The sequence below is a fragment of the Rousettus aegyptiacus genome, unplaced genomic scaffold (genome assembly GCF_014176215.1).
Source record: "Rousettus aegyptiacus isolate mRouAeg1 unplaced genomic scaffold, mRouAeg1.p scaffold_m13_p_3, whole genome shotgun sequence".
In the NCBI taxonomy this organism is placed as follows: Eukaryota; Metazoa; Chordata; class Mammalia; order Chiroptera; family Pteropodidae; genus Rousettus; species Rousettus aegyptiacus.
The window spans coordinates 137,763,617-137,790,043 of record NW_023416306.1 but is presented as its reverse complement, the minus strand read 5'-3'; the positions used below and the strand labels follow the sequence as shown (position 1 = coordinate 137,790,043).

Below are 26,427 nucleotides of genomic sequence, written 5' to 3'. Positions count from 1 at the left end.
ATGCCTATATGTCCCATAGTTATAATCAAGAAATTAAATCTTAATAGAGGAATACTTTAGGGAACAATTAAACTTGGTAAAATGTGTGCAGTGTTATCTGCCTAACAATGGCATGATCTTAAACTTATGCCCTTAAGGTTGTGCTAACAGTAACAATACACAGTAATAATGTTAATTCAGAAGGCAGATTCCAACATGAAACTAATTTTGTCACTAGAAGATTAATCAAATAAGGACAGAAACATAATATCAAGACAATGAAATAAATATGATAGTCATAAGGCTAAATACAGCTGCTGTAACTAAGATTCAGATGAGGTGCTACACTTGTATTCTAAGGGAGGTAAGACAAGGCAGAGAGTAGTGAAGCACAGAGAAAGCTCTATAGGAGTCAATCTTAAATGAGTTGGGATTGGAGGAAGAGTAAGTTAATCATGTTTTCTTGAGGAAGTAACACCTGAACTAAATGTATGAGAATAGAGAGACTGCAATGCTTTCTAGGTGGAGAAAAGAAAACACACACAGGAAACCATCTAATAGTTCAGTTTTCTGGAGTGCAAATATAAAGAGGAACAGTAAGAGATACAATAAAATCAGAAGGGCCTTTAATTACTAACTATGTATTTTCGTCTGTAGGAATTAAGCCAATGAAGGCTTTTGTATAGGAAAAATCATCATAAATAGAACTATCTTTAATGAAAATAAGTCTGGCCACATACAGAGAACAGACCAAATAACAAGAGTTTGGATAGGAAGCCAATATGGGCATGAACCAGGTTAAAATTGAGGGTATGTAAAAGAGGGAATGAATTTTAAAGGTACTAAGGAAACAGATCCTAGCAGAATTGGAATGACTAGATGGAGGTGGCAAAGGAAAAATAGTCAATTACAACTAGGAAGTACATCTGAGGAATGGATATATAGCATTATTACTACAGGCTCTGCAGTAATAGAATGAAGAGAGCACTGGACTTAACAATCAGATCACCAGTGCTCAATTTCCAGATCCAAACTAAGGGAATGTAACCTGTTATTCCTATCTTATAAGGCTGTTGGTTCAAATAAGACTGAAATGAACTTATTTACCATAAATTAATAAATTCTATGAGTGCTCTAGTAGAGTACAAAAAAAGAGCAAACAAGAGTAAAAAGCAAAAAGGTCTTGGAGAAGAAAGGTAAAAGTTAAAAGATTTTAAGAGCTTGCTTGAATCATAAACTTTGAAAATGGAGGGGACTTTGGAGGGAAGGAAGGGAAAAAGGACTGAAATTGTTGATGGCAAGAGAAAAACTGAGGTAGATGACATCGGTCTATTTAACTTGAAACACACTTTCACTTATTAACCACCACTTATTTTTAGGAAGATCACCTAAGTGTACTTAGTGCCCCTTCTCTAGACTTTTCTTATTATTTTAATATAAGTAATAATAGCTAAGTACTACTTAAAGACTTAAAACTAAACCAAGCAAAAATTTGATTTTCCACTTAGCATATTCTGATTAACTAGGTAGTGGTGTGCACACAGCAGATAATACACATTTATTTATTATAAAATTAAATTCTGAAATTATCTTGTCTCAATTCAATAGTCCACTCAAAATTTTCTAAACAATTTAAATTGTTCAGTTTAATATACAATGAGCAAAAGATGTTGCTGCTTTTCTACCTTTCATAGCATCATTTTTCTCCTAAAAATGAAATAAATTCTTACCTGTGGTACCAGAATGAACAGATAATGACCTTTCTATCTGGAGTGGTGACATCATCTGTATTGTTAATTTTGCTAGGTAGATGGCTTCATATTCCTAAAAAAGATTTAAATTAACATCAATATACTTTTAAATTCCTGGATACTCAAAACAGCAGTTAATGTGCACATTATTGGTATTGTTAGTTTATACCGAAAAATCTGGTGCCATATTATTTTACGAGAAATGCAGGCTTAAAATTCTAACCTCATAATTTCGCATTTACTGATGAGACAATAAATCAAGGCAGGCCAATAACAATTCAGTTTCACACACTGAACTGTTAGCCATATGTGTTCTCTGCCACTGGGGCACTATAATAAGGCAAGAATGATACTATTACCACTATCACTTATCATTGTTCTGATAGAATGAAAATTCAATGAGAAAGCAACAAGAAAAAAATTAGAAAAAAGTGGCAAAATTACCATGATTTGAAGATGAGATGAAAAGCTAAGACAACTAGAAAATTTTTTAGAATCAATGAGTTTAATAAGGTTGCCAAGTGAAAACTTAATAAAAACCAGTAGCTTTCCTATGTACAAATAGCCAATTAGAAGATGTACTGGAAGAAGAAACAATTTATAATGGGAACAAAAAAAAATCTAGGAATAAATTTCATAAGAAATGCATATATTATGTACAGAGGAAACTTTAAAATACTAAAGGATATAAAAGTTGATTTGAATAAATGGAACATATTCTTAGAGTGAAAGATTAAAAATTTAAAGGTACCATTTCTTTCTGAACAGTGACTGTAAAGATGATACTATTAAAAAGTATAGGACTCCTTCTAGTAAAATTAACAGAAAAAATAAATGTAAGATTTTGCAAGAAAAATTCTAGAAAAAACATTGAGGGAATCTTGAGCCTTACCCTTAATATACAAAGAGCCCTTTACAAACCTATGAGAAAAAGACCAACTACCTTATGGGTAAACTATAAGGAGCTGTCGCTTTTTTTTATCACCATGATGACGAATGGCCAAAACGTTTGTTAAAATTCTTGTGGCTATTGGTATTGATTAGGGTCTGGGGAAACAGGTACTCCTTGCTTCTTGGTGGTGTACGTTTACATTATTTCAGCCTTTTTATAGTCAATTTGACAACATCAAATTTCAAATACCCTCTGACCCAGCAATTCAACTTTGATCGATTATTTTACAGGTTTATTTACCTGTGTAAACAGAGATGCACTTACTATTCTGTACAATATTGTTTATAATCAGGAAACCCTAGAAACAATCTAAAGGTTCACATATAAGGAACTGATAATATAAAATTGTGATATACATATATATAAAAATACTTTGCAGATGGAGCTATATATGAATGATCTTTATGATCATTAAAAATCATAAGACTGCTCTTCAAGATATAATATTAAGGAGACTTATTTTCATTGCATTCACCCCCCCCTTTAGCATTGCTGAATTTTAAATTTTTGAACCATGAATGTGTTACTTTTTCAAATATAAAAATCAGTTTAAAAAGAGACTTTTTACAGAACAGGGTTGAAAGACAAAGAAACTTATAAATTACAGTTAGTTTTATATTCAATAACTATAAAGGAATAAAAAGAAACATTTTACACAAAGAAGGTAAAGACAGGGATACCAGTTTCTCTTTTAAATGAAGAAAAATTAAAAGTAAATTGAAAAAAAATTAGATAAAATTTAAAATATGGTTAGAAACAACTCATATTGTAATGTACTTGATGTCTCAATGTAAGCTTTATTCCTACATAACTGGACAGAATCAGCCAGAGCACATTCTTTCCTTCTTGGAAAAAATTAAACTAGTCTAATCAGATAATTAATAGGTTTATCTTGTATTTTAGTATATCTTCCCAGCACCAACAAAATCTGAAACAACATGGAAAAGATAAAACATATAAAACAGAGAAAGCTATTCTATGTAGTACACTTAGAATCAAAACTCTCTTAAGCTCTGTGTGTGAGCAAAGTGAGCAAAGTGCAGGGAAAAAACTGAAGAAATTCCTACAATCAACTAGTTAACCTTAGATTAAAGAAGGTGTCTTTAATCCTTTTTTTCTTGGTAAAGGCAGCTTTTAAATTCTTTTAAATGTAAACTTGAATAAAGAATCAAATTAGATGATGGCAATTTTTAAGTATTTACAAAGCAAACTGTACACCTAAAATTGCATGGACCTAAGATTTTAATTATCCTACTTTCCGACTGCTTTAAAGAGGACAAACCGAGAAGTTACCTGAAGTTGATGGACAAATCCAGCATTAGGATTAATACAAAATCTTCTTTCTTGAACATAAGCAAATGCATCTCTGAAAACAGAAAAAAATTAAGGTGATGTTATTATTTCACGAATTAATCTCAATTTTTCCAGTATTTACCCAAAATAGGATATCAATTATACAGGCTGTACTCCAGAGCAGTAGTGAGTTACAGTGGAAAAACTGAGAACACGGTCAGACTAATCATCACAATCCCTCTGCTTACCAGCTAGCTGTGTGTCCTAGAAGTTGCTTGACTTTTCTAAGCTTTATTTTTCTCATCTATAAAATGATATTATAATAATAACCTATCTTGGAGAACTAGTGTAAAGATGGGAGATAGTAAGTGTAAAGCACTTTGTATAGCACTGCCGCAAAGTACATGTTCAAAATATTATTGGTTAAACAAGAAGTATATTTACTTCCTTGTGCTGTTGTGAGGCTTACATGAGATGAAAGTGCCTAGAATAGTACCTGGAACATAGCAGAGACTCAATAAATGGATGTTACTTTTAGTATTAACATGGTTACTGATAAGAACGAATAATAAAGAGAATATATAAAACAAAGTGTCCCAAAGCTTGTTAATCTATTCCAATTAAATAAAGCATTTGTATTCAAATAACATTCCTTTAAGAACTGACACTTTTAAGCAAACTTTTCCATTATAATTTAAACATGAAGGATACCAAAAAAACTAGCAGTTGAATGTCTACTCTGTCATGCATGTGGATCCAGTTAACAAAGCTCAAATGGAGAGTAATGTGGAACATGGTATAAGGTTGATACGGTGCATGTAATGCAAAGTTTCAATGATCATGTTAAGAATTATTAAGGATTGGAAACTTCTGAGAGGTTTCTGGGGTAAGATGATTATACAATCAGATCAGGTTTTTGAAAAAATCATTCCAACTGTAATGTGGAGAACAGAAAAGACTGGGGAAGGAAAGAATAGAGGAGACCACTATGAAGACTACTATTGGAGGAGTCCAAGGGAGACACAAGTAGAGCTTGGATTAGGGGGATTAAATGATGAACAGAAAGATAGAGACAGACTAAATGTATACTTTAGGACATAAAACAGACAAGATTTGGTAATGGATCAGTTAGGAGATAAGGAATGAAAGAGAAGGAGGTGTTGATGATCACAAGATTTCTACAATGAGACACTAAACAAGGAAACACTGGAAACTAGCCAAGTTTTTGTTTTGTTCTGGGGTGAGATGCTCATGACCCACCCTCCTTTTTATCTACACAGTATGCTTGGAAAAGATGATTTTGGCTAAGAAAGACTACACTAAATTGCGAATAGAAGCTAAAACAATTCCTAGGTAATTTTTCATTCAACTACTATTAAAGGAAAACATAATAAATTAACTTTTTAAACAAAGAAAGCAATATCTGTCCTCAAGTTTTTAAACTCAGACTAATTCCCTAGTACTAAGTGGCTTCCCATGGGTTATTCTAACTTATAACTACTACCTTTGCTTCTTAAAATAACAACAGCACTAGCTCCATAAAACCATAAAATATCAGCCTAAGTAGATAAGGTAAACAAGACAGGCTACAAAGGTTAAGAAACTAGAATGGGGTATTATGGTCCTGCCTACTCAAACATGACTATGACAAAATCAAGAGAATATTAATTTCAAACTGCCAAATCATCTCCATTAAGCTTCATTTTAATAAGAATTTAAATTGTAGCTAGGTTTCAGAATACTTTCTTACCTGTACTTCATTCCAAATGTTTCCATAATGTATGCAATAACAAAGGCAGCACTGAAGAGGGGGAAAAAATTTTAGAAAAAAAAAAAACAGAAAATACAACTCATTAATAAAATTCTAGAGAAAAAAAGATCATCTCTAACTTCATACCTCCTGGAGATCCCTGCATTTCCATGGACAAGAACTTTTCCTGAAAAACACAATAAATATTTATTCTTATAGAAAAATACTTCATTCAACATCTTAAATATATTGAAATCATGTATCATATACCACAGTAAAATCTTTTCTTAAACATTTTATACTTTATACATACCACTTGGATATATATTAATATTCAAATCTTTACAATTTATTTATACTGTGTAAAGAATACAACAGACTTTTAGATTAAAGAGATTTAAAGGTGACCTATACTTTAAAATAGTTCCATAGGAATATTTAAGAAAGCTATCCAAATGAAACAAGAAGTCAGGAAAACACAAATTTGGGAATAGTCCATTATACATAATCATAACTTCCATAGCCTGCATTTAGGATGACTACTAACTAAAAACTTAACTGAAAAATCTCCTGAAAGTAAACATTAGCTAAGTAAAGGAAATATTATTTACCTCCAGTTTGTAAACTCCCATCAATAAATTCTTTAGTCTGAAGGCAAAGACAATGTATTACAAAACATATGGATAAACATAAACAAAATACATATAGTGATACAAAATATGTTGAAAATAATTTCCTGGTAATTTATATGAATAAAAATTATATTAATTCATGCTCTCTTTGGCAGCACATATACTAAAATTAATTCAAGAATTTTTCAAAATGCTACAAACACCACTATTAAAAAGTTAAAAAATTATACAGGGGCTAAAATTTAATTTGAATTTAATAAATTCAAAGTGTGATTTCTCAAATTTTTGGAGATCATAAAAAGGTTTTAAAAATAATTTTTAAAATATATAACCACAATTTTCAGTTATAACAGAGTAAAAGTTTTAGAACCACAATTAAGAGGTCAAACCATAAATAAATTTTAAATGATATTAAAATATCGATACCTACCATGGGAAAAAAACGTATTATATTTTCAACTGGATTATCTGCAATATCCAAGACTAAATATCTGAAAATAGAATATTTTGATAAGCACACTTTCAGATAAAACCATGTACAAAAAAAAATAACTTAAGATTTCTTGGCAACCATGAAAAAGAATGCGAAACAACTTTCGAAGAATCACATTCCCAAGAACTGGGCCTTAAACAACATGTTAACATTTTTATGATATTTTAGTATTAAAAAAAATCTATCTGGTTACAAGAGAAAAACCATAAGTAGGAAGAAATCTTCCTCCAAATCCGAGTGGACCTAGAAAATAAAGACAAAAAGTGTCTGTGTTCCTTATTTATTTCTTCTACCAACTTCCTTTGGACTAGAAATTTCTGAGTGGCACTGTGACCCCTACTTACAACTCTACAGAGGACAACTCAGAAGAAGCCCAAAGTCTGAAAGAAAAGAAGCTAATCAAAATAAAAGGCAGTCTGATGGAGCCAAGAGTCAAACCTTTCCTGTTTGATCTAAACTTCATTAGTGCAAAAAACAGTCAAGACACATCTGTTTTGGAATCTGACATGTTGGAAAACATTTTAAATAAGGCATTTTAATATGCTAAGCTTTGTTATTTTGTGAAAAACTTCCATTTCTAACCTATCCAAGATTACCTGTTTATTAACACAACTATAAGTAAATTATCAAATTAACTTTTAAAGTCAATATTGCTTTAAAAATCATAATTCTTTAATGATCATTTAAGTGGTGAAAACATCATAAATTCAGAGCTTATCAGAGAAAAAGTTGAAGTTCAGGATCTAAGGATGATCCAGTGTAAAAACCATAAGGACTCTGACTGTATCCTAAAGTGGTTAGGTAGACCTAACTTATATAAAACATTGCTTCAGGGGAAAAAAAAGTTAATTCAAAGTCAAACTAAAATATTTTACTACATGCAATTTTGAATGTCAAAACTTACTAGTAGAACTACCAATCTATAATCCAGTATTCTAAACTTAAGGAGAAAGGGTCCTTCCATTAAGGTAAGGAACCTGTACCAAGTACAAAAAGAACAAAAATTTTATGCAAATTAGAAATGTATGGCATGGCATTTTAAAACAGAACATATTCATTTTCTTTAATATACACAAGTCTATATGTGTGTATATATAAAGCACATATACAATAGAGAAATATTAGAAGGAAATATACCAAAATGTTAACTAAAGTTTATCTTCTGAATCGTGGAATTGAATAACTTTTATTTATTTGTAGATTTTCCAAAGTATCTATAAAGAACAAGTATTTCTTTAACACTTAAAAAAATTCAATCTATTTTAGAATATAGACATTCCTTTTTTAAAACTAGTTTTTATTAACTGGGAAATGTATATACACAGTCAAAAGTTCTAAAGTATAAAAATATGTGCAATGAAAAATAGGTCCCTCTACCATCCCAGATCCGGAATTTCCCTTCTCAGAAGTATTCACTGTCAAGTTTCTAGTCCAGAAATTTTCTATGCCTCTACAATATATATACCATATATACAATAATGTATATATTTTTAAATGTAGAGTGTACACATGGTTCTGCACCTTGATTTTTCTCTTAGTTAAATCTTAGAGATTATTCCATATCAATACATAGAAATATTTCATTCTTTTTCATGGTTACAGTATTCTCTTTTATGTTCAAACAATATATATTTTATAGTGTCTTGTACTGATGGACATTTGGGTTACTTTCATTTTTACAAACTATAAAACAGAACACTAAAATATTTTTAATAAATATGCTTTTATAGAGATACAGAATATCTCTAGAATGATATTCAAGGAAGAGTTTTAATAGCAGATGCCTCCCAGAAGAGCAGCTAGGTGTCTGGGTTAAAAGGAAGAAAGAGACTTACTTTCATTATATACCTTTTTATACCATGTGTATTATACTCTTTATTGCTAAAATAAAGAACATTAAAAACCAGTAGATGTTCACGAGCACTCATTGTACGATAAATGAGAAAGGCAAATCAAAATTACACGAATATCATTTTTATTTCAGATTTGGAAAAATTTTAAATGTTTTATAATCTGTTTTGGAGATATACTAAAAAAATAAAAAAGAGCCATTCTCATACACTTCATAGTGTAAATGTAAACTGATACAACTCACTGCAACATCTATTAAAATTTTAAATGCTCATATTCTTTGATCCAGCAATTCCACTTCTACGAATTTATCCTATTAATATAGTCACATATGAATTAATTTAAATGTACAGAGATACTCACTATGTGCTATATTAGCAAGTCTGGAAATAATCTAAATGCCCAACAATAAGAAACAGGTTCAATAAAGTTGTGTAGTCTATACAATGGATTACTACGCAACTTAAAAAGAATAACACGCTCTCTAAGTAATGATATGAATGAATCTCCAAAATATATACAACTAAAATTTTTAAAAAGCCAGTGTAAAAATCAAGTTTATCTGTAGGAATATGGTTATATATATAACATAACTCTGGAAGGATACTCAAAAAGTAACAATGGATGCCTTTAGAAGGAGAATTGAGTAGTTAGGGGATAGGAATAGGGAAACCTACTTTTCAGAATACTTCTTTTGAACTTTTAGAATTCTGCATTATTTTCTGCATGAATTATTTTTTTAATATTTTAAAGGAAATTTATTTTTTAAATGATGTACTGTACAACCTACCTATAAAATGGGTATGTACAGAAGAAAGTCTGATACAATAAAATCAACTTGAAATAAAAGAATTACATGTTTGCTATACTTAACATTTTAATAAATCATAACAATAATTCTTACCTAAATAATTGCTGAAAGTTTGGTTTAATAAAGTTTGCTTCAATATTTTGTCTTATGCATATTATATGGGTTATTCCATGTTTCTGTAGTATAGGTAGCTATAAAAAAAGGGGGGAGGCAGGGGAGAGAAATAGTTTAAAAATATAAAACATCATCTTAATGTAACATGACTCAACATTAGTATTAATATAGCCACATCTGAGCTTTAAGTACAGGGGATTAAAGCTAATTTAAAAATAATATACCTGAAGTAATCAGTAATATATTTCAAGATTAATACATTAAATGTCCTCAGAAGGCTAACAGTATTATTTTACATCTATAATTTTAGAGTTTGTAGGACCTTAAAAATAATTTACTTGGAAAACAATACTATATAATGGTTAAAGGCATGGGCGTTGGAGTCATCAGAGTCCAAGCTTTATATTGCAGCTCTGCTAATGACCTGAGCTCCATGGTTCAGTTTTCTCATGTGAAAATGGAGAAAATACTAAAATTCACTGAGTGGTTTTAAGAATTATATAAAATATATAAGGTGTTTGGCATAGTGCCTACAGCACATGTCTAAGTATTCAGTAAATAGTAGTTACAAATACTAACTACAATCTTTTTTCTTTAGAGGGGATTGTTTTTTCTTTAGAGGGGATCAGACAGTGGTTCAGCTTCACTGCCTAATTAATAGCAATACCAAACCCAAATATCTAGATTACCTCCGGCCTCTCCCAGTACACTTTTTCTACTATACGCCAGAATTAATTTATCCAATTCACAGAATCTAATTAAACCTTTCATGGTTTAAAAATTATACTAAAAGGAAAAAAGGCAAAGCCAAATGATATCTTCTTATATTCTGCGGTGCTTTTTTTGGCTCGAATTATAGAGTAATTTAACATGACAATTCTAAAAATACCAGTTTTATTTGCAAGTGATTCTAGGTTCCATGAATTTATAGATGATATGTTATTTTAATAGCTATAATCAGGAACAAAGATTTCATTCATTGATTCATATTAAGTATGTTTCAGTGCCTGAAGCATAGTTGTTCAATAATTACCTATTCAATAAATGAACAAACAAATCAAAATAACCTTGAGTTTTCTATATATTTAATTTCTACTTTCTGCATTAAATAGACCAGAACAGTAATATTAATAATTCATGAGAGAAGTCAAAGGATAATTTATATTTGTTACAGACTGAATATTTGTGTCCCCCTAAAATTCATTTGTTGAAGCCCTAAACTCCAAGGTGATGGTATTAGGAGGTGGGTCTTTGGGAGGTAATTTGAGAGATACCTCTCAAGGTGACTGGTTTACATAAGGTCATGAAGGTGGAGCCCCATGATGGAATTAGTGCTCTTCTGAGAAGAGGAAGAGACATCAGTTCCCTCTGCCATGTGAAGGTACAGCAAGAAGGCGCCCTCCGGCGAAACAGGAAGAGGGCACTCACCAAAACCTAATCTTGCTGGCACCCTGATCTCAGGCTTCCCAGCCTCCAGAATGGTGAGAAATAAATGCCTCTTGTTGAAACCATCCAGTCTATGTATTTATTATAGCAGCCTGAGCTAAGAAAATTATCTTTGTATTTCCTGAGTATACCATGAATTAGGGGAAGGGAGATAAGCATTTGGTAATGGTCCATATTCATATTTATCCAACTTCCAATATGAATTCAATATTCATTCTTTTGTTTACACTTGACCTATGACATACGAAAGCCTTCATATCTATTACTGTGAGAAACTACAACATTTCTAATTGGTAAAAACAGGCTTCGAGGGCATATTAAACTATTACTAAGAACACCTTATCAAAATAGAACCCAAATATGCAATAGCAAAGAGAATGTTTTTTACTGCTCAATATATTTTCAATTATTTAAGCAAATTATGACCTTATCATACTTACAAACAGAAGTTTTATAAAAGAAATAGTTCCTAGTTACAAAGAGCCTTAATCTGTTATTTCTATTAAAACTGTATTTGAATGTAATAACAGGTAGGCTTAAATAACGAGTCTAAGAAAAGGAGTTTATTCCTTAATGTTTCTTTGTCTCCTTTTGTTTCTTTACAATTTTTTGTTGTTGCTACATATTTTTGTATTGATGGTATAAAAAGAAATATGAGTGACTCAGGGTGGGAAATAATCAAATTTTGCCACACAAGTTTTTCCTAAGTCTAATAAGACCATAGTAACATTGAGAGAAGTTTTGAAGAGACAGACCTATAAACAAACTATGTATAATTTAACATGACAGATGGTATATGTATATCTTATAAAGTACAATAGAAATACAAAAAGCAAATAATCTAAAACCCTCTTAAAGGCTAGTATTTTGTGAATACTACATTATTTAGGTAATAGCTTTATGTTTGTCTTTTACAAAGTAAGTCACATTTAAGTTTATAGTTATCTGCCCTACCCTTTCCTTAGTACTTTTTTAAAACAAATTGCCCCACCTTTCCAACCTAGTAATAGGCCATTAAAATGACTAGGGTTACTTTCATGCCTTAACTGTCAAAAAGCCTTCCAGTTTCAAAAAGAATGACTCTAACTTTAAGAATTCCCAAGCCTAAAATTGACAAATACTTCAACTTATATCATGAATGTTTAAAATTCTACAGTTTTTACAAAATCTATTGTAAGTAGATATACATAAGAATACTGACCTCTAAATAAGCAGAGTTTGGGGGATAACATTTGTAATACAATGTTTCACATTCTAATTCAAAGAAAATTGGCAGCATTTGTCTTAATTCATAGGGTTGGATCCACTAGGAAGTAGCAACAACATTGCTACATATATTAAAATGAGATCTACTGCCTTAACTATATAACTGAAGAGATCAATTTCAGTTCAACCATTTAGAATACCTACATATAGTGCAATACTTTATAACCTGGAGCATCCAGATCTCTAAAGTCTAGGGGGAAAAAATTTTGAGTTACTTGAATCAAGATCACTGTGCATACAGGTATATGCACACACTCCCTTCTTCCCTCTCTCTCTCTTTCTCTCACCCTAGAGAAGGAAAAGTTAAGTAAATGTTAAATATCCTTATTTGAGGCTTTAACTGTATCTCATATTGTTCAGAAGTTATGATTAGCAATTACAGATGTCTCATATTTTAGAGGGTAAAATAAATGATTAAATCAAGGTCCATTGTTTGGTAAATCTTTCAAACACATGATTTCATGAGAAAAATAAAAGATAAAGCTCACTTGTGATTTGTGGTGAAACAAATGAGGATCCAGTAAAACTGGTCCAGTAAAATTTGGAAAGAGGTAGGCATTCCAGAGTGACAATTACTGTTAACATGCAATATCTGTAGACTTTTCTTCAAATAAAACTCTTGCTACTAAAAAAAATAAATTTTACTCCAAAGTTGGTTAACAAATAATAAAGTCTCTTGAAGAACCTAAAGTTCATACCTTGCTTTTCATAGCAGAAGAATATGGGCCTAAAAACAATCCAGGTAAAATTTCCTAAAAAAAAAAAAAAAGAAGAAAAAAATTGAGATATTTATCATCAGCAATTTAAATCTATGTAAAATATGTACCATAAAAGTGGATTTGTCAGGGTGTTTTCATAGTTGTAATAATAATTGCTGAAACACTTGTTATTTTAGGGAGCATTTCTTAGCCACAATGAGCAAACAATTGGGAAGAGAAATGCCAATGTACTTTATATATCGAATGAGACAAAGTTTAAATACAGTTCTGAAAAGTCAGCTATTCCAGATATCCGAACTTCCACGGTGCTTTTTCCCTGTTTTATTGACAATCGTACTTTTATAAACAGTTTATATAGAATTAGTACATGTAGTATTGTCTTTTAGATTAATAAAATGTCTCTAATTTTACTTCTAGACAAAGAAAATCTTCCTTTGGAATTACACAAAACCTTATGCAGCCAAGTCAAAAGCACTACAAGATACAAGATTAGAACTGTTATCTATAGTTAACAGAAATAAAGTAGTACAGCAAAGTTAAAAAAGACTAATGTCAAATGTTTGCTTATTGATAGTTTAAACAATTTAAATAAGTAACTTCTATATGTTGAATTAAAATTTATTCTATGTGAATTCAATATAGAAAGCTTTCAGTTGGGCTATATCATACCCTAGGTACTAATAAAGTATAATCTGTAGTTCAGTTCTAAAGGCTATCGTAATTATTTGTGTATAGATCTGACTTCTCCTACGAGCTTCTTCTGGACAGATATTACATTTTACTCATCTTTGTATTCTCCAAAGCACCAAGTAAAATGCCTCATAGGTACTCTTATATTTTTAAAAAGTGAATATTCACTGAGAAAAAGGAAAGAGTTTTAGAAGTCAAGGAATTCCTAGGAAAAGACAGTGCTTGATCACAGTGCTAGCAAAGTAAACTGCAAATGGTGAGAAATGCTAAAGAAAAATGAACCACTGCAGACTGAGCTTTCTATGTACAGTCAACTCTCCAGAGCTTACCTAAACTAGACAAACCAGAACAAACTGCTTTTAAAAGGAATAGAAGTATTGTACCCCCAATTTTTCAGATCTGGAAAAAACAAGTAACTCATTAAGGACATACATATATTACTATGTCCATGGCTCTAATATAAGGAAGAAAGGCAATAATTCATTTTCCATCTTTTTAAGATCCACAATTAAACTTAAATATGTTAACATTTAAAATACTTAATGATGAATCTACAGATTGAGAGTCAGTTGATGAGTCACAAAAGATTCAAACCCTTTACAAAATTACATTATTTAATAATAATGATAATAACATAGATTTGCATGAGTAAACAAAAAGGCTGTCATACCTGCATCTCTCGTCTCATAGGGTAGGTCCACTCCTTAAAAATAAAAGGAAAACACAAGAATAAAAGTAATATTATGAATAATGTCATCCAATTAAAGGTGTGACATTTGAGTGTTTTAAAAACACATACTTTAAAGAACATTCTATAAAAATAGCAGATTCAATCGTCTTCACAAACAACAAAAATTTAAAAGATAAACAATTAAGGTGTTTTTTAAATAACCGGGCTTCCAAAATTATGATTATGTTACTTCATACAATGAATGGAATAGTTCATTAATTATAAAAATATCTATTCCAGAAGTTTCTCCCCCAATCTTCGAAATCAGAGATGTTAACTTAAATCTTTGTCTTTCAAGCCAACTCAAATCGACTGGCAGTAGATAGCTAAAACACTGTGATCAATGAGCATTATCTAAATAGATGAAAGAATGGTTATGTGACAGGCATTTGCCATCCCTAATCTAAACTGCCAGATGCGTATCAAACAGACTTTCTAATCTCTTACTTGGGTTTAAGAGTATGTCTGGCTCAATTCCCTTTACAGATAGTTTCAAGAATAGCATAGATTTCATTCATCTTTGGAATACAGACCAAGATAAAGAAATTAGAAAATAGTGCAAACTGCCAATTGCAAAAGGCAAAATATTTTAAAAGTTAGGAAAAAAAGGAGCTGTTAACAGTGAATTGACAAGAGGGATCAAATGTAGTACAGATAGTCCTGATTTGTAAATGATTGCATTCTAAGTTTCTAACTTGGTTGTTTAAAACCCAGAAATAAAAAATAGTAATTAGGTTTCTAAAGTTAAAACTAAGTTTTTTAAAAATTTCTTTTATTTTGAAATTTTAGGATTACAGAAAAGTAATACAAGAAATTCTCTTTATGCAGATTCCCCAAATCAGAAAAGTATTTTTAACACACAAGGTAGAAAAGTTTTACACCTGTAATGGAAAAGCAGAAGACTCCTGCAATGACAGTAGGATTTTAAAAAAAAAAAGAAAGAAAATATTTTATTTTTAATCTTGAAAATTGGTCTCAACAATGTAGAAGTAGACTATAAACCCTGAGAAACTGTCTATGTAATGACAGTTAAAATATATTTTAAAAAATTATTTTAAATGCCCAGCTGAACTAACAAGCAAGCTACTTCTATCACTAGACAGAAGTTTTGAACTTCATGTAAGTGGACTCATACAGCAGTACTATTTTATGTCTGGCTTCTTTCATTCAATCTAATATCTATGGGATTCATCCATGTGGTTGTGTATGTCAGTAGTGTTCCTTTTTATTGCAGTATGAATATATGAATATTCCACAATTTACTCATTCTCCTGTTGCTGGAGATGGAAAGTTTCTTTCATTCAATCTAATATCTATGGGATTCATCCACGTTGTGTATGTCAGTAGTGTTCCTTTTTATTGCAGTATGAATATATGAATATTCCACAATTTACTCATTCTCCTGTTGCTGGAGATGGAAAGTTTCCAGGTTTTGGCAATTTGAATAAAAGTGCTATGAAAATGCTTTTATATGCTCTTTGATGGGTATATGCATTCATTTCTCTTGGATATGTAGATAACAACAGAATTGCTAGATCGTAGGGTAAATCTGTATTTGGCTTTACTAGATATTGCCAAGTTTCCTCTAACCAATTTACACTCCCACTGCCAGTATATGAAAATTCTAGTTGTTCCACATCCTCACCATGGCCATATGTTAAATGGCACTGTACACGTGAAACAAAAGACAAAACCTAGGACCTGCTCAAAGTGGGAAACCAGTTCAAAGCCAAAAAGCTGGGACCCCAAAGGCAACACTTTCAGCGAAAGATAAACTAGGGAGGGGACCAAAATAAAAAACAAAAACAAACCCACCTCACCTCAGACCTGTAAGAAATTAGTACTCTTGCCTTTCTTAGCTTCAGCTCAGTGTAGAATGTGGTGGTAATGGTGGGGTACGGTCTTCCCAACCACAATCTGGCCCTCACTCAAGTTTGGCATTATAATTCAATTATCTTTATGAGGCCAAGTGAAAATGTAATGTCAAGAGGTCCTGGGTAAGACAGTGTTCATAGATTCCTGGGCAAAGCAAATGCATTTTCTCTCTAAATCAAAACCAGAAATAATTCACAGATTAGTTCCAATGAGCTCACAATAAAAAACTGATTTTAAAAAGGGAGGGGGAAGGAGGCCACCATGAAAAGCAGATATAACTGAATCACACCCACAGACTGCAGATATTACAATAAAACATACAAAAGATTTAATCTATTTACACATAATAATAAGAGTATCAAAACAATTAAGAAATAGATTTTTAAGAGAGCCAAAGGGCTATGTAGAAAACAAATAATAAAAAACAAAAAAATAGTGGATAGGCTAAACAGAACAAAGGAAACATAAAAAATTTGTGAACTAGAAAATAGAAGACAAGAAATTACTTAAATTCAGAATTAGAAAATATGAGCAGTTAATAGATATTTAAGATAGAACTAAAAGGTAAAAAGTCTAACATCCATAGAATCTAAGTTTCAGAAGTAGAGGATAAAAAATAAAGAAAATATAATATTACACAAGATACGAGAATTTCCAAAACTGAGTAAAGATACCATGCCTCAGAAATAGGCAGCCCAATGAATCCCAAGAAGGATGAGTGAAAAATGCACAGGTAAACAATGAAACAGCAGCTAGCAGCACACCAAGCACAGAGAATTTTGTTTTCCACACCTTCAAGTCTAAAAGACCTATATATATGCAGTCAATTTTCCTGAAAGATATCAAGACAATGCAATGGAGAATAAAAAGTCTTTTCAGCAAGTGGTTCTGGAACACCTGGATATATCAATATCTGGATAACAAAATGAATCTTGATCCTGCCACCACCACCACACAAATAAACACACACACACACACACACAATCTGTCTTCACTGCTGTATATATTTCTAATGTGATGACAGTGCCTGGCCCACAATAAACACTTGCAGAATACATGAAAAAGGGATGTATGTATAAACATAGATGCAAAATATGATAAAACTTCTAGAAGAAAATATAGGAAAATATCTTTGCAACCTTGGGAAAAGCAAAGATGTCTTAGGGTATAAAAGGTACTAAGTGTAAAGGGAAAAAAATTGGTAAATTAGATTTCATTAAAACTAAAAACCTCTGCTCAATAAAATACACTAAGAAAATGAAAATGCAAGCCACAAACTAGAATATATGTAATACATATATCAAACAAAAGATTTGTATCCCCAAAAAAACCATAAATACACATCCCAAAAAAAACCATAAATACACATCAGCAACAAAGTGGCAAACCAATTTTTAAAATGGGCAGATATCCCACCATGGAAGAGATATTAATGGCCAAATAGCACATGAAAAGGTACTTAACATCAAATTAAAACCACTAGATGCCACTACATACCTACCAAGGCTAAAGTTAAAAAGATTGATGTCAAAAGTTAAAAAGACTAAATGTTAGTGATGATGTGAAGCAAATGGGACTCTCAAACATTGCTGATGGAATGTACAATGATATGTTAAACACACATTTACCCTATTATCTAGAAATTTCACTCCTAGGATTTTCCAAAGAGAAATAAAAACATATATCCATAAAAGGACTTGTACAAGGATATTTAAAGCAGTTTTATTCATCATAATCGCAAATAATCCAAATGTCTATTCATGGTATATTTGTACAATGAAAATAGTACTCAGCAATAAAAAAGAATTAATTTCTCATAAACATGACAATATAGGTGAATTTCACAGATATTATGTTGAGTGAAAGAAGCCATAAACAAGAGTCCATTTTGTATAGGTTCATTTATATGAAGTTCAAGAACAAGTTAAACTATGATTATAGAAATTATAACATTTTGTTGTCTACAGTGGGATGAGGTTGATAGAATTGCCTAGAAATGGCTATGAGGTAACTTCCATGCGGAAGAAATGTCTATAGCTTGATAGTAGTAGTAGTAGTTCCACTGGTGCATATATTTATCATCTCACTGAAATGCACACTTAATATCTGTGCATAACACTATGTAAATTTTATTTCTATTAAAAAAGGGAGCATCTTGATACAAGTGACAGATTATTAGACTAATCCTGGCTTCTCAAATGCAGGAACAAAAGCCAGAGGACAGGAACAATGAAAGTGGAGAAATAAATAGTCGTTAATCTAGAATATATGCTTTGAAAATCATCTTTCAAGAACAAGAGTGAAATAAAAGACAATTCCATACAAACAAAAACTGTTTACTACCAGCAGACTCTTATTAAAGGAACTTCTAAAAGCTCTTCTTTGGAGAAAAGGTACTATTGTTTCCATTTTGCATTTCTATTTTAGACACAGAAAGCCCTGACTTCAAGTGCAAACAGCCTAACTCTAGAGTCCATTCTCTTAATCACTACTCTACAGACTCTCAATATAAGAAGGAATTATTATGGCAATATATGTTATATTTATCAATATTTAAACAAATTTTATTTACACAACTTTTAAAGTCAACTTTTAAATAAATGTTGGCTGCATAAAATAACAATGATTCATTTATGAGGATTAATAGAAATAAAGTACTCATATAATTTCCAAGCCAGTAGAGGGGAAATGTAATCAAACTACAAACTTGAATGTTTACCTGCTTCTTTAACTCACCAATAGGTTATAACTTTTTTATATTGAAAATTTTTTTAAAACTTAGGTTAAAGACTGTCATTTTAGTCATGGCAATCCTAACACTGAGCATAGTGCCTGCCATAGAATAAGCACACACTAGACATGCATTTTGGAGATCCATGGCAATAGGTTCTATGGATCTTTTTTCCTTTGAAAAAAAGATTCTTGAAAAGTCAAACAGCCAGCCTTATATTCCTGAAGCAAGCTTCCAGAGCTGTGAGAAAAAAGAAGAGATTAGGTAGACTTTTGAGTCTACCTAAAATGAAATCTCTAAATTTTGCATGACGAAAACAGAAAAACAGGAAAATGGTGTACATATATGTTGGGGAATATGTGGCAACATGCCAGACAGCACTCAAAGCCATAGGATAAACATGTGCTTCTTTCTGAAATATCAATTTTACCAATTTACCAATTTTGGGGGGAGGAAAAAAAGCATTTTCACTGGCCACTAATAAAACATTTTTGTTAGATCAAATATGAACATATGGGATAGAATGCATAAGTTACCTGAATTTTAAGTAAAACAAGGCTTCAAAAAATTTTTGAGCTTCCCATAAGATTGCATGCAATAATAGTTCGTGAAGGAATGACTGCTGCTATATTTAAATAAGAAAGATACTACAGCAGTAAAAAGCAAGTTACCTAGTAGGAGAGAACGAAAAATTACTCCTATTCATAGGACAGAAAAGCATGCTACCTCCTTTAGTGAGCATAAGGATTTGCTGTGATAAACATGGATCCTTTGAAATCTAGAAAGCTTTCTCACAGAAAATTTCATTTGGAACTATTCCTGGTGCTAGGATCCAGTTCTCAAGTCTTCCCTGTTTGTTGCCCTAGCCCTGATTACTACCTACCTACAAAACAAACTTAAATCTTCTTAGTCTATCAATCCTGCTATGCCTTTAACATACTAAATTAAGATTTTAAAAGTCATTCATGTTTACAGTCTTGCTCTACCAGACATTCATCTGTTTGAACATGTCTCTAAAAACCAACTTTTGCTTATATCACATTTAATCTTAATCTCAGCCTACTCATGCTCTCCTAAAATCCATCACTTTAGAGATGGTAGTATTAATGGGAGCACTCCCAGACTATTCTGAGCTACTATTAATTAGTAGAATCAATTTCCCAAACTTTGATAATTAGCCAAGCAGTACAACTACATTTTTCAAACCGAAGCAAGCCAGCTAAGCCAAAATATACTTAATTGTGAAACACATCATGCTGCTGATAAAGATTAATTTGCAAGTGAAAATCTTTCAATCATCAGTGATAGAAAGTACCACAGTTTCCTTCCTTCTCATACAAAGTTACATGTAACCTATAAAGTCACATTTAGGAGGTAGAAAAAGTGTTATAAAAATGTTCAGACCAATAAATACCTAAATGCACCAGAGAATATATGATAAATGAACCAAAGGATATAGGCTATAACTATCAGGTAAAGCAAAAATTTAATTTTTATCATATGGATCAGGTGGATTGAAACACACAATTTTTAGAAATACCATATAGATTACAAATTTTACATAGGTGGGGGGAGCAGTTCGGGGGGAAAAAAATATATCAGAATTCTATACCTGAGCTGGGACATTTCACAAAACAGAAAAATTAATATTACAGTCTCTCTCCTCCAAAAATAATGTATCCTCTCCAGAATAAGCCCTTTCCTTTAGTTTCCACTCCTAGCTCAAGCTCTGCCTAAACTAAAGGAACAAAGGTGATTTTCACTCAAAAACAAGAGGGTTGGGAGAATATGGAAAGGCATAGAGGCATTGGAGTAAAATGCTTCTAAATCCATTAGCCTTAAACTTGGCTACTATTAAAATTATCTGGCTCCATCTCAGACCAATTAAATCAGAATAGGTGATGGTCAGCCCAGGCATGGCTATTTTGAAAAAGCTACAGGGTGATACCACTCTACAGTCAGGTTAAAAAGGCACCATTTTAAATGTAAAGGAGCTAAGAGAGGGATGCTCAGAGATATTAAGCAATTCCTATTTTTTATTCTGTACTATGGGAATCAAAGACAAAGAATAGAAAGAGTAACATTTAAGTTGCTAAATTACAACTGAAATTATATTTCCCTTTGTATCTGAAAATAAAACATTAAGTTTTGAATTATAAAACCAACAGCCCTAACTTTGCAACCAGTTTAAAAATTGGTACTGTAAACTCTTCATTTCTTCCTCACATCTAAAATACTATAATCTTGCCACAAGTAAGACTCAACTATCAAGAGTGGATTATTTGTTCAGTCAAGGACACCGTCCCTTAGGGGAAGACAGGAGGTCTTATCAGGCAGATTTACCTCAGTGTTGATTAGGAAATTCCAGACTGATTAATAGTTTCTGGGAGATGGAAACTGCAATTAGATCAGGTATTAAATCTAGATTTGGTGTCATCTGCTTTCAGTACAAATGATGCCACTTTGGGCCTGCACTTCTTCTGTTTAACAGGAAAAACCTAGGTAAACTGAGTAACTCATCAAAATGGCTGAAGCTGCCACGTTAAATATCATCTTCAGCTTAAGACAAAAGGAGGTAGTGGTGGGGGAGTCAGTTATGGGAGGTTACCAGGAAAAGCACATCCAAAAAAAAAAAAAAAAAAAAAAGGTTGTTATGCAGATTCCTCTTCTGCAATGATAAAAAGTTCCTGGAGATAAGGTCATCTCCTTCTTCTTGGCTGGGGGTCAGTGGGAAGACAAGACACCCTTCCAAATAAAGATTGCCCTTACAAAGGTAAATGTCTTTAACAAAGGATATCTTCCACTTGGTTTCCAAAGCTTCTGTCATATCTGCCATTTCTTAAAATTAACCAGCCTAAAAAAAATCCTTATGCCACAGAGATGTACCTGGGGATGACAAATTCTGTTACCCTATAGCTCCTAGACTAAAAACCCGTGATAGTATGCTACTGTACTGAATACTGTAGGCAATTGTAACACAATGGTATTTGTATAATGCATTGCACTAGGCAACTATAATGTCACCACACAAAAGGCATTTTTTCAGCTCCATTATAATCTTATGGGACTACTGTATCCTTCGTTGATGCAAAAGTCATTATGCAATGCATGACTATTGCTACTTAAGTATGGGCGAGGGGAGTCGTGGCAGTCATAGCAAATGCAAAGGTTCTAAAGTAAGGAGAGAAATTAAAGCATTCTAGGAAATGAAAGAAGATGAATATGGCTAGGGCATACAGAAAAAGGAGCAAGGGGAGGAGTAGTGAAGAGGAATTTCCCACTAAATTGGCCAACATTTCTAATCAGGTCTTTTTTCTGCCTCTGTAAACATGCTTGCTGCAAGGCCAAAGATCTCGGGGTCAACTGAGAACTCACTCCCCTAAAGATGTATTGCTTTAGTGCTTGTTAGAAAATTGCATGCTCTGTAACTGCCCATAGGAATTTCAGGGGTCTGTAAATCAGCCCATGCCAACTGTAACAATGCAGGTATAAAAGTAAAATTGCCCCTAAGTTCTGCGCCTAGATTTTCAGAGCACTAGCTCTTCTGGGACCGCTGGTATAAAACTGAGTTTCTCCAAACCTAAGGGTGCTGCTTGATTTCTCGCTGGTCTGAGGTTTTTTTTTTTTTTTTTTTTTTTTTGCAACTTTTCTGCAACAGTAGCTCATAAAGAGGTTAGAGAAGTAGGCAGATGCCAGGTCACACAGGACCTTGCAGATAATGTGAGGGGTTATCACAGCAAAGTTTTAAACACGGAGTGGCACTCTTTTTGCAAACCGATTTAAACATAATTATATTTTTGCTAGCACAAGACTGAAAGGCTTGGTCTGACTCCATCTTATTCAAGTAAGCATTGTTCCATGCATGGCCTCCAGGCAAATAGCTCCTGTTTTGTCTTGCATATAGGCATGCTAATTATTAAGGGAATTCTGTTTAGGGATTGAGTTGTACATAAACAGCCCCTCCTATTTTCCCTTCTCGACAGAACAGAAAAGCCTAAACTCTTGTACTTTAAGATGAATTTCAAGATTAGTTCCCCCATCTTCTAGGTTGGTGCCTTCTCAATTAATAAACCTTTCTTTACTACAAACTTTGGCCTTTCAAAGAGTCAGGCACATAGACCTTGGACCAGTAACATCAGCACTGTCCTATAAAGAATAAACATTTTTATAGAGATGATAGGATCATCAAACTATCATACCTTGATCACATGAATCATTAAGAGCATTCATAACTACTTGAATTCCATTTTTACAAAAGCACGATTTGGATTATAATTTAAACAAAGGCGTGCTAAGGGAGTATAGATGGGATTGCTAAGTTTAGGACCACCTGATGCCTTACATATCTCATTAGAAATGAGAAAATATTGTTTTATTAGTCAGTTTACCATGAGTAATTATATTCTTCATTCACTGGTTATTTATAGTTCTGTCTGCCTAAAAAGCAGTCTCCATCTTTTATGGAAATTTCCTATGATTTCGGTGTGAGGGTTACCAATGATAAACTTCACTATTTCTGGGTCCTTCATTGTATTCACCCCTTCCTGGCTATAGTGATTGATCCAAAGGATAGGCACATGACCTACATCGAGCCAGTTCTCTAGATTTTGAACAATGAAGTTTGGAGGGTGGCGCTTTTATTCCTCCATGTGCAGGCTCCATAAGGCTGTGCGGAACAGATGATGGCCACACTCCATACTTGTGGAGAAGCCCAAGAAAATGCAAAAGACCCTGAGTGAAAGTAGAGACAAGCACTGATGAGCCGCAGAGGTAGTTCTGATGCACTATAGACTAGTGAAGTCTCTCAGTTGAAGCTGCCACCCCTATGGTTCTGGATTTCGCTACTTCTTTTCTCTCTGTTTAAACCAGTCTGAGTTTTGCAACAAAAAGAAACATCTACTGCTATGAAATAAGGAATAAATTGGCTTTCAGTAGGTAATATTTACATCATTATCTACTAGGCTTTAAACATTACTTCTGTCCCACACAGGAAAGACGAGGGAGATATTCCCATTAAGATTTTGCAATTTTTGCAGGGATAAAACATTATATACACAATAAAAGATTAAATGTAAATTATGCAAACATTTTAAACTAGAATTTTTAAGATTAGAGCGGTGAAGAATTGAGGTGTATTAAAAAGAACAATTAATTAAAAATCATGACACCAAGGTCTTCCCTGTATCTTGTGCTACTGTGTTGTTACCTATCACTTATACTCAGAAAAGTACGATTATTTTCACCTAAAAATGCAAATGTGTTACATTATTCCTAAAACTGCTTCCAGTGCTTAAATTACTGAATTATTTTGAGGCTATAAAAGCATACACCTCATTCACACTACTTCATATTAAACAATGAACAAACTGTAAATTCATTTTTTTTGGTAAATTCATTTTTTAACTAACATAAATTCAATTTTTTTCCTATTTAAGAATGTACTCTAAAAATACATGCAATTCTCAAGGATCACTACCACAACCAAAAGATCCCTCCAAACAAAAAATGTGAAACCCAAATGAAGATATTCAACAGAAGGAATATTTGGTATAAATTGAATGGTCTCTTAAAAACAGAACTTTCTTTTTTCGAATTAATTCTAAGATATTTAAAACTAGAAATTTTAGATTTCTTTCTTTCTTGATCCTGTTAACGCATTAACTGAGTATCCTCTTCCTGTTAATAATTTAGACTTCAGAAATTCTAATTAATTAGTCTGCAATACCACAGAGTATTTTAAACTAGCAATAGATGAGGGGAAATCGATAGAAACGTTAGATGGGGAAGGAGGGTGGATTAACCAAACTGAAAATCAGGAGACCAAGTTATAAAGAATTTTATTCTCATTACTAACTTCTGGCCAAAGGACAATTTTTCTGATTTAAGTTTTCAGATTCAAATTAGCTAGTTTTGTGACATTTTATTTCGTTGATCATAGCTTTGCCTCAAAAAACGAGACAAAACAAAACCAAGAGTACTACTTTGGGAAAATTTTGGAAGGCGCATTTGTATTTTCAGACTCGGGTCTATTCCACATGTGGGGCCAAGTGTCCCACAAGTACATATATGACAGCAAAGATATCCCTCAAACTGAGATTAAAAACATTACCCTAGTACTGCTTTGGCAATAAAAGGAGAACCTTATTCCAAGTCCTCGACGCCGACCTACGGGGGAAAGGACTACTTTTGCTCATGTCATTAAATTAAGTAAAACTGACCCAGACCCTTCGCTGACACCTCAAGAGGGAAAGAGAAACTCTTGGGCCAGGGTAAGAGCCCACACGCACACCCCCCACTGCACCCCACCCCCACGAGAGGGAGGCTCCACCCCGAGGTCCCGGGACGCCCTCAAGAGGCAACAGGGCTCCTCTAAAGCAGGGAGCTTCGACGGTTGGGGCCTGGGGTCGTCCCTCAGCCTAGAGCCACAAGGGTAGGCCTGTGCGTGGCAGTCACTGGGCAGACTCACCTCGGCATCTTCTTTGCACTGTGGGAGCGAAGGGAACTCCAGCTTCACGTCCTCCATGATCCCAGCCGGCGGGCTGGTAGGTGGGGTGGGAGTAGGAGTTACTCGCCAGCCCTACCCTTGGGCTGGCAGTGGCGGTGAAAGGAAGGAGGGCCGGTGGACCGCAGGGCTGACGGGCGGGCAGCAGACTTACAACTAATACACGCAGACCAAAGGGTCCCAGCGACTCCGTCGGCGGCGGCGACAGCGAGGATGAAAAGGGTTGGGCGGCTCATACCCGGCCGCCATGCTGCTGCCGTCTCCCTCTCCACCGAGACTCCGCGCCTCTCAGGCCGCCCAACCTCGGGCACCAGCACAAGCCCTACAACCGTCTCCCTCCTTCCCCCCGCCCTGCCCGTACCGCCCCAGCCAATCCCGGCCCACGCTCGCCTTTGGCCCGCCCCCCACGGCCGCCAGGTGTCAGCGCGCTGCCGCACCGCCCCTTCGCGAGAGCGCAGACGCTAGGGGCGGGGCCTCGGGGGCGCTGCGGCGAGAGTTCGCCGTGTGCGGAGGAGGTGGGACTGCGGTAGGAGGGGGAAAACGACTGTGGGTCAAGGGAAAGGCAGTGGGTTTAGCTCTGCCCTTTGCAGACAGACGCAAATCTCTTCTTTGCTGTAAGAATGGGCAAAACATCCTAGCCACCCGTAGCTGGCATCCGAAAGGAAAGCCATAGTTTCTCCCTTCTCAGAATCCTGCCCAATCTGTGGTGAGGTTATCACTTAAAAAGTGGGCATTCATCTTAAAATTGTTATGCTACACAGAAAATGAAACACTCATCACTTTTAAGCAAATTGAAACAATAGACAGGTATATGACAACTGGAAATGGCAAATAAGAGTCCT

The 26,427-nt window shown here is 33.5% G+C and overlaps 1 protein-coding gene across 3 annotated transcripts in view; it reads right to left on the bottom strand.

Annotated features, from left to right (window-relative positions):
• The window catches only part of STYX (serine/threonine/tyrosine interacting protein), a 107,302-nt gene extending 81,373 nt beyond the window's left edge, over positions 1 to 25,929 (bottom strand). Inside the window, exons 1-10 of one of the 3 annotated variants that reach the window (XM_016120802.2) lie at positions 25,550 to 25,928; positions 14,418 to 14,450; positions 13,037 to 13,090; positions 9,606 to 9,703; positions 6,788 to 6,848; positions 6,337 to 6,373; positions 5,873 to 5,912; positions 5,726 to 5,776; positions 3,976 to 4,048; positions 1,710 to 1,803 (exon numbers count right to left, since the gene is read on the bottom strand). In XM_016120802.2, the coding sequence (XP_015976288.1) occupies positions 1,710 to 1,803; positions 3,976 to 4,048; positions 5,726 to 5,776; positions 5,873 to 5,912; positions 6,337 to 6,373; positions 6,788 to 6,848; positions 9,606 to 9,703; positions 13,037 to 13,090; positions 14,418 to 14,450; positions 25,550 to 25,606 (598 nt within the window). In that variant the 5' untranslated portion in view covers positions 25,607 to 25,928. Of the gene's footprint in view, positions 1 to 1,709; positions 1,804 to 3,975; positions 4,049 to 5,725; positions 5,777 to 5,872; positions 5,913 to 6,336; positions 6,374 to 6,787; positions 6,849 to 9,605; positions 9,704 to 13,036; positions 13,091 to 14,417; positions 14,451 to 25,549 lie in introns of all 3 variants that reach the window. The other 2 variants (XM_016120803.2, XM_036217796.1) reach the window with 2 other exon arrangements.
• Positions 25,930 to 26,427: the final 498 nt, after the last annotated feature.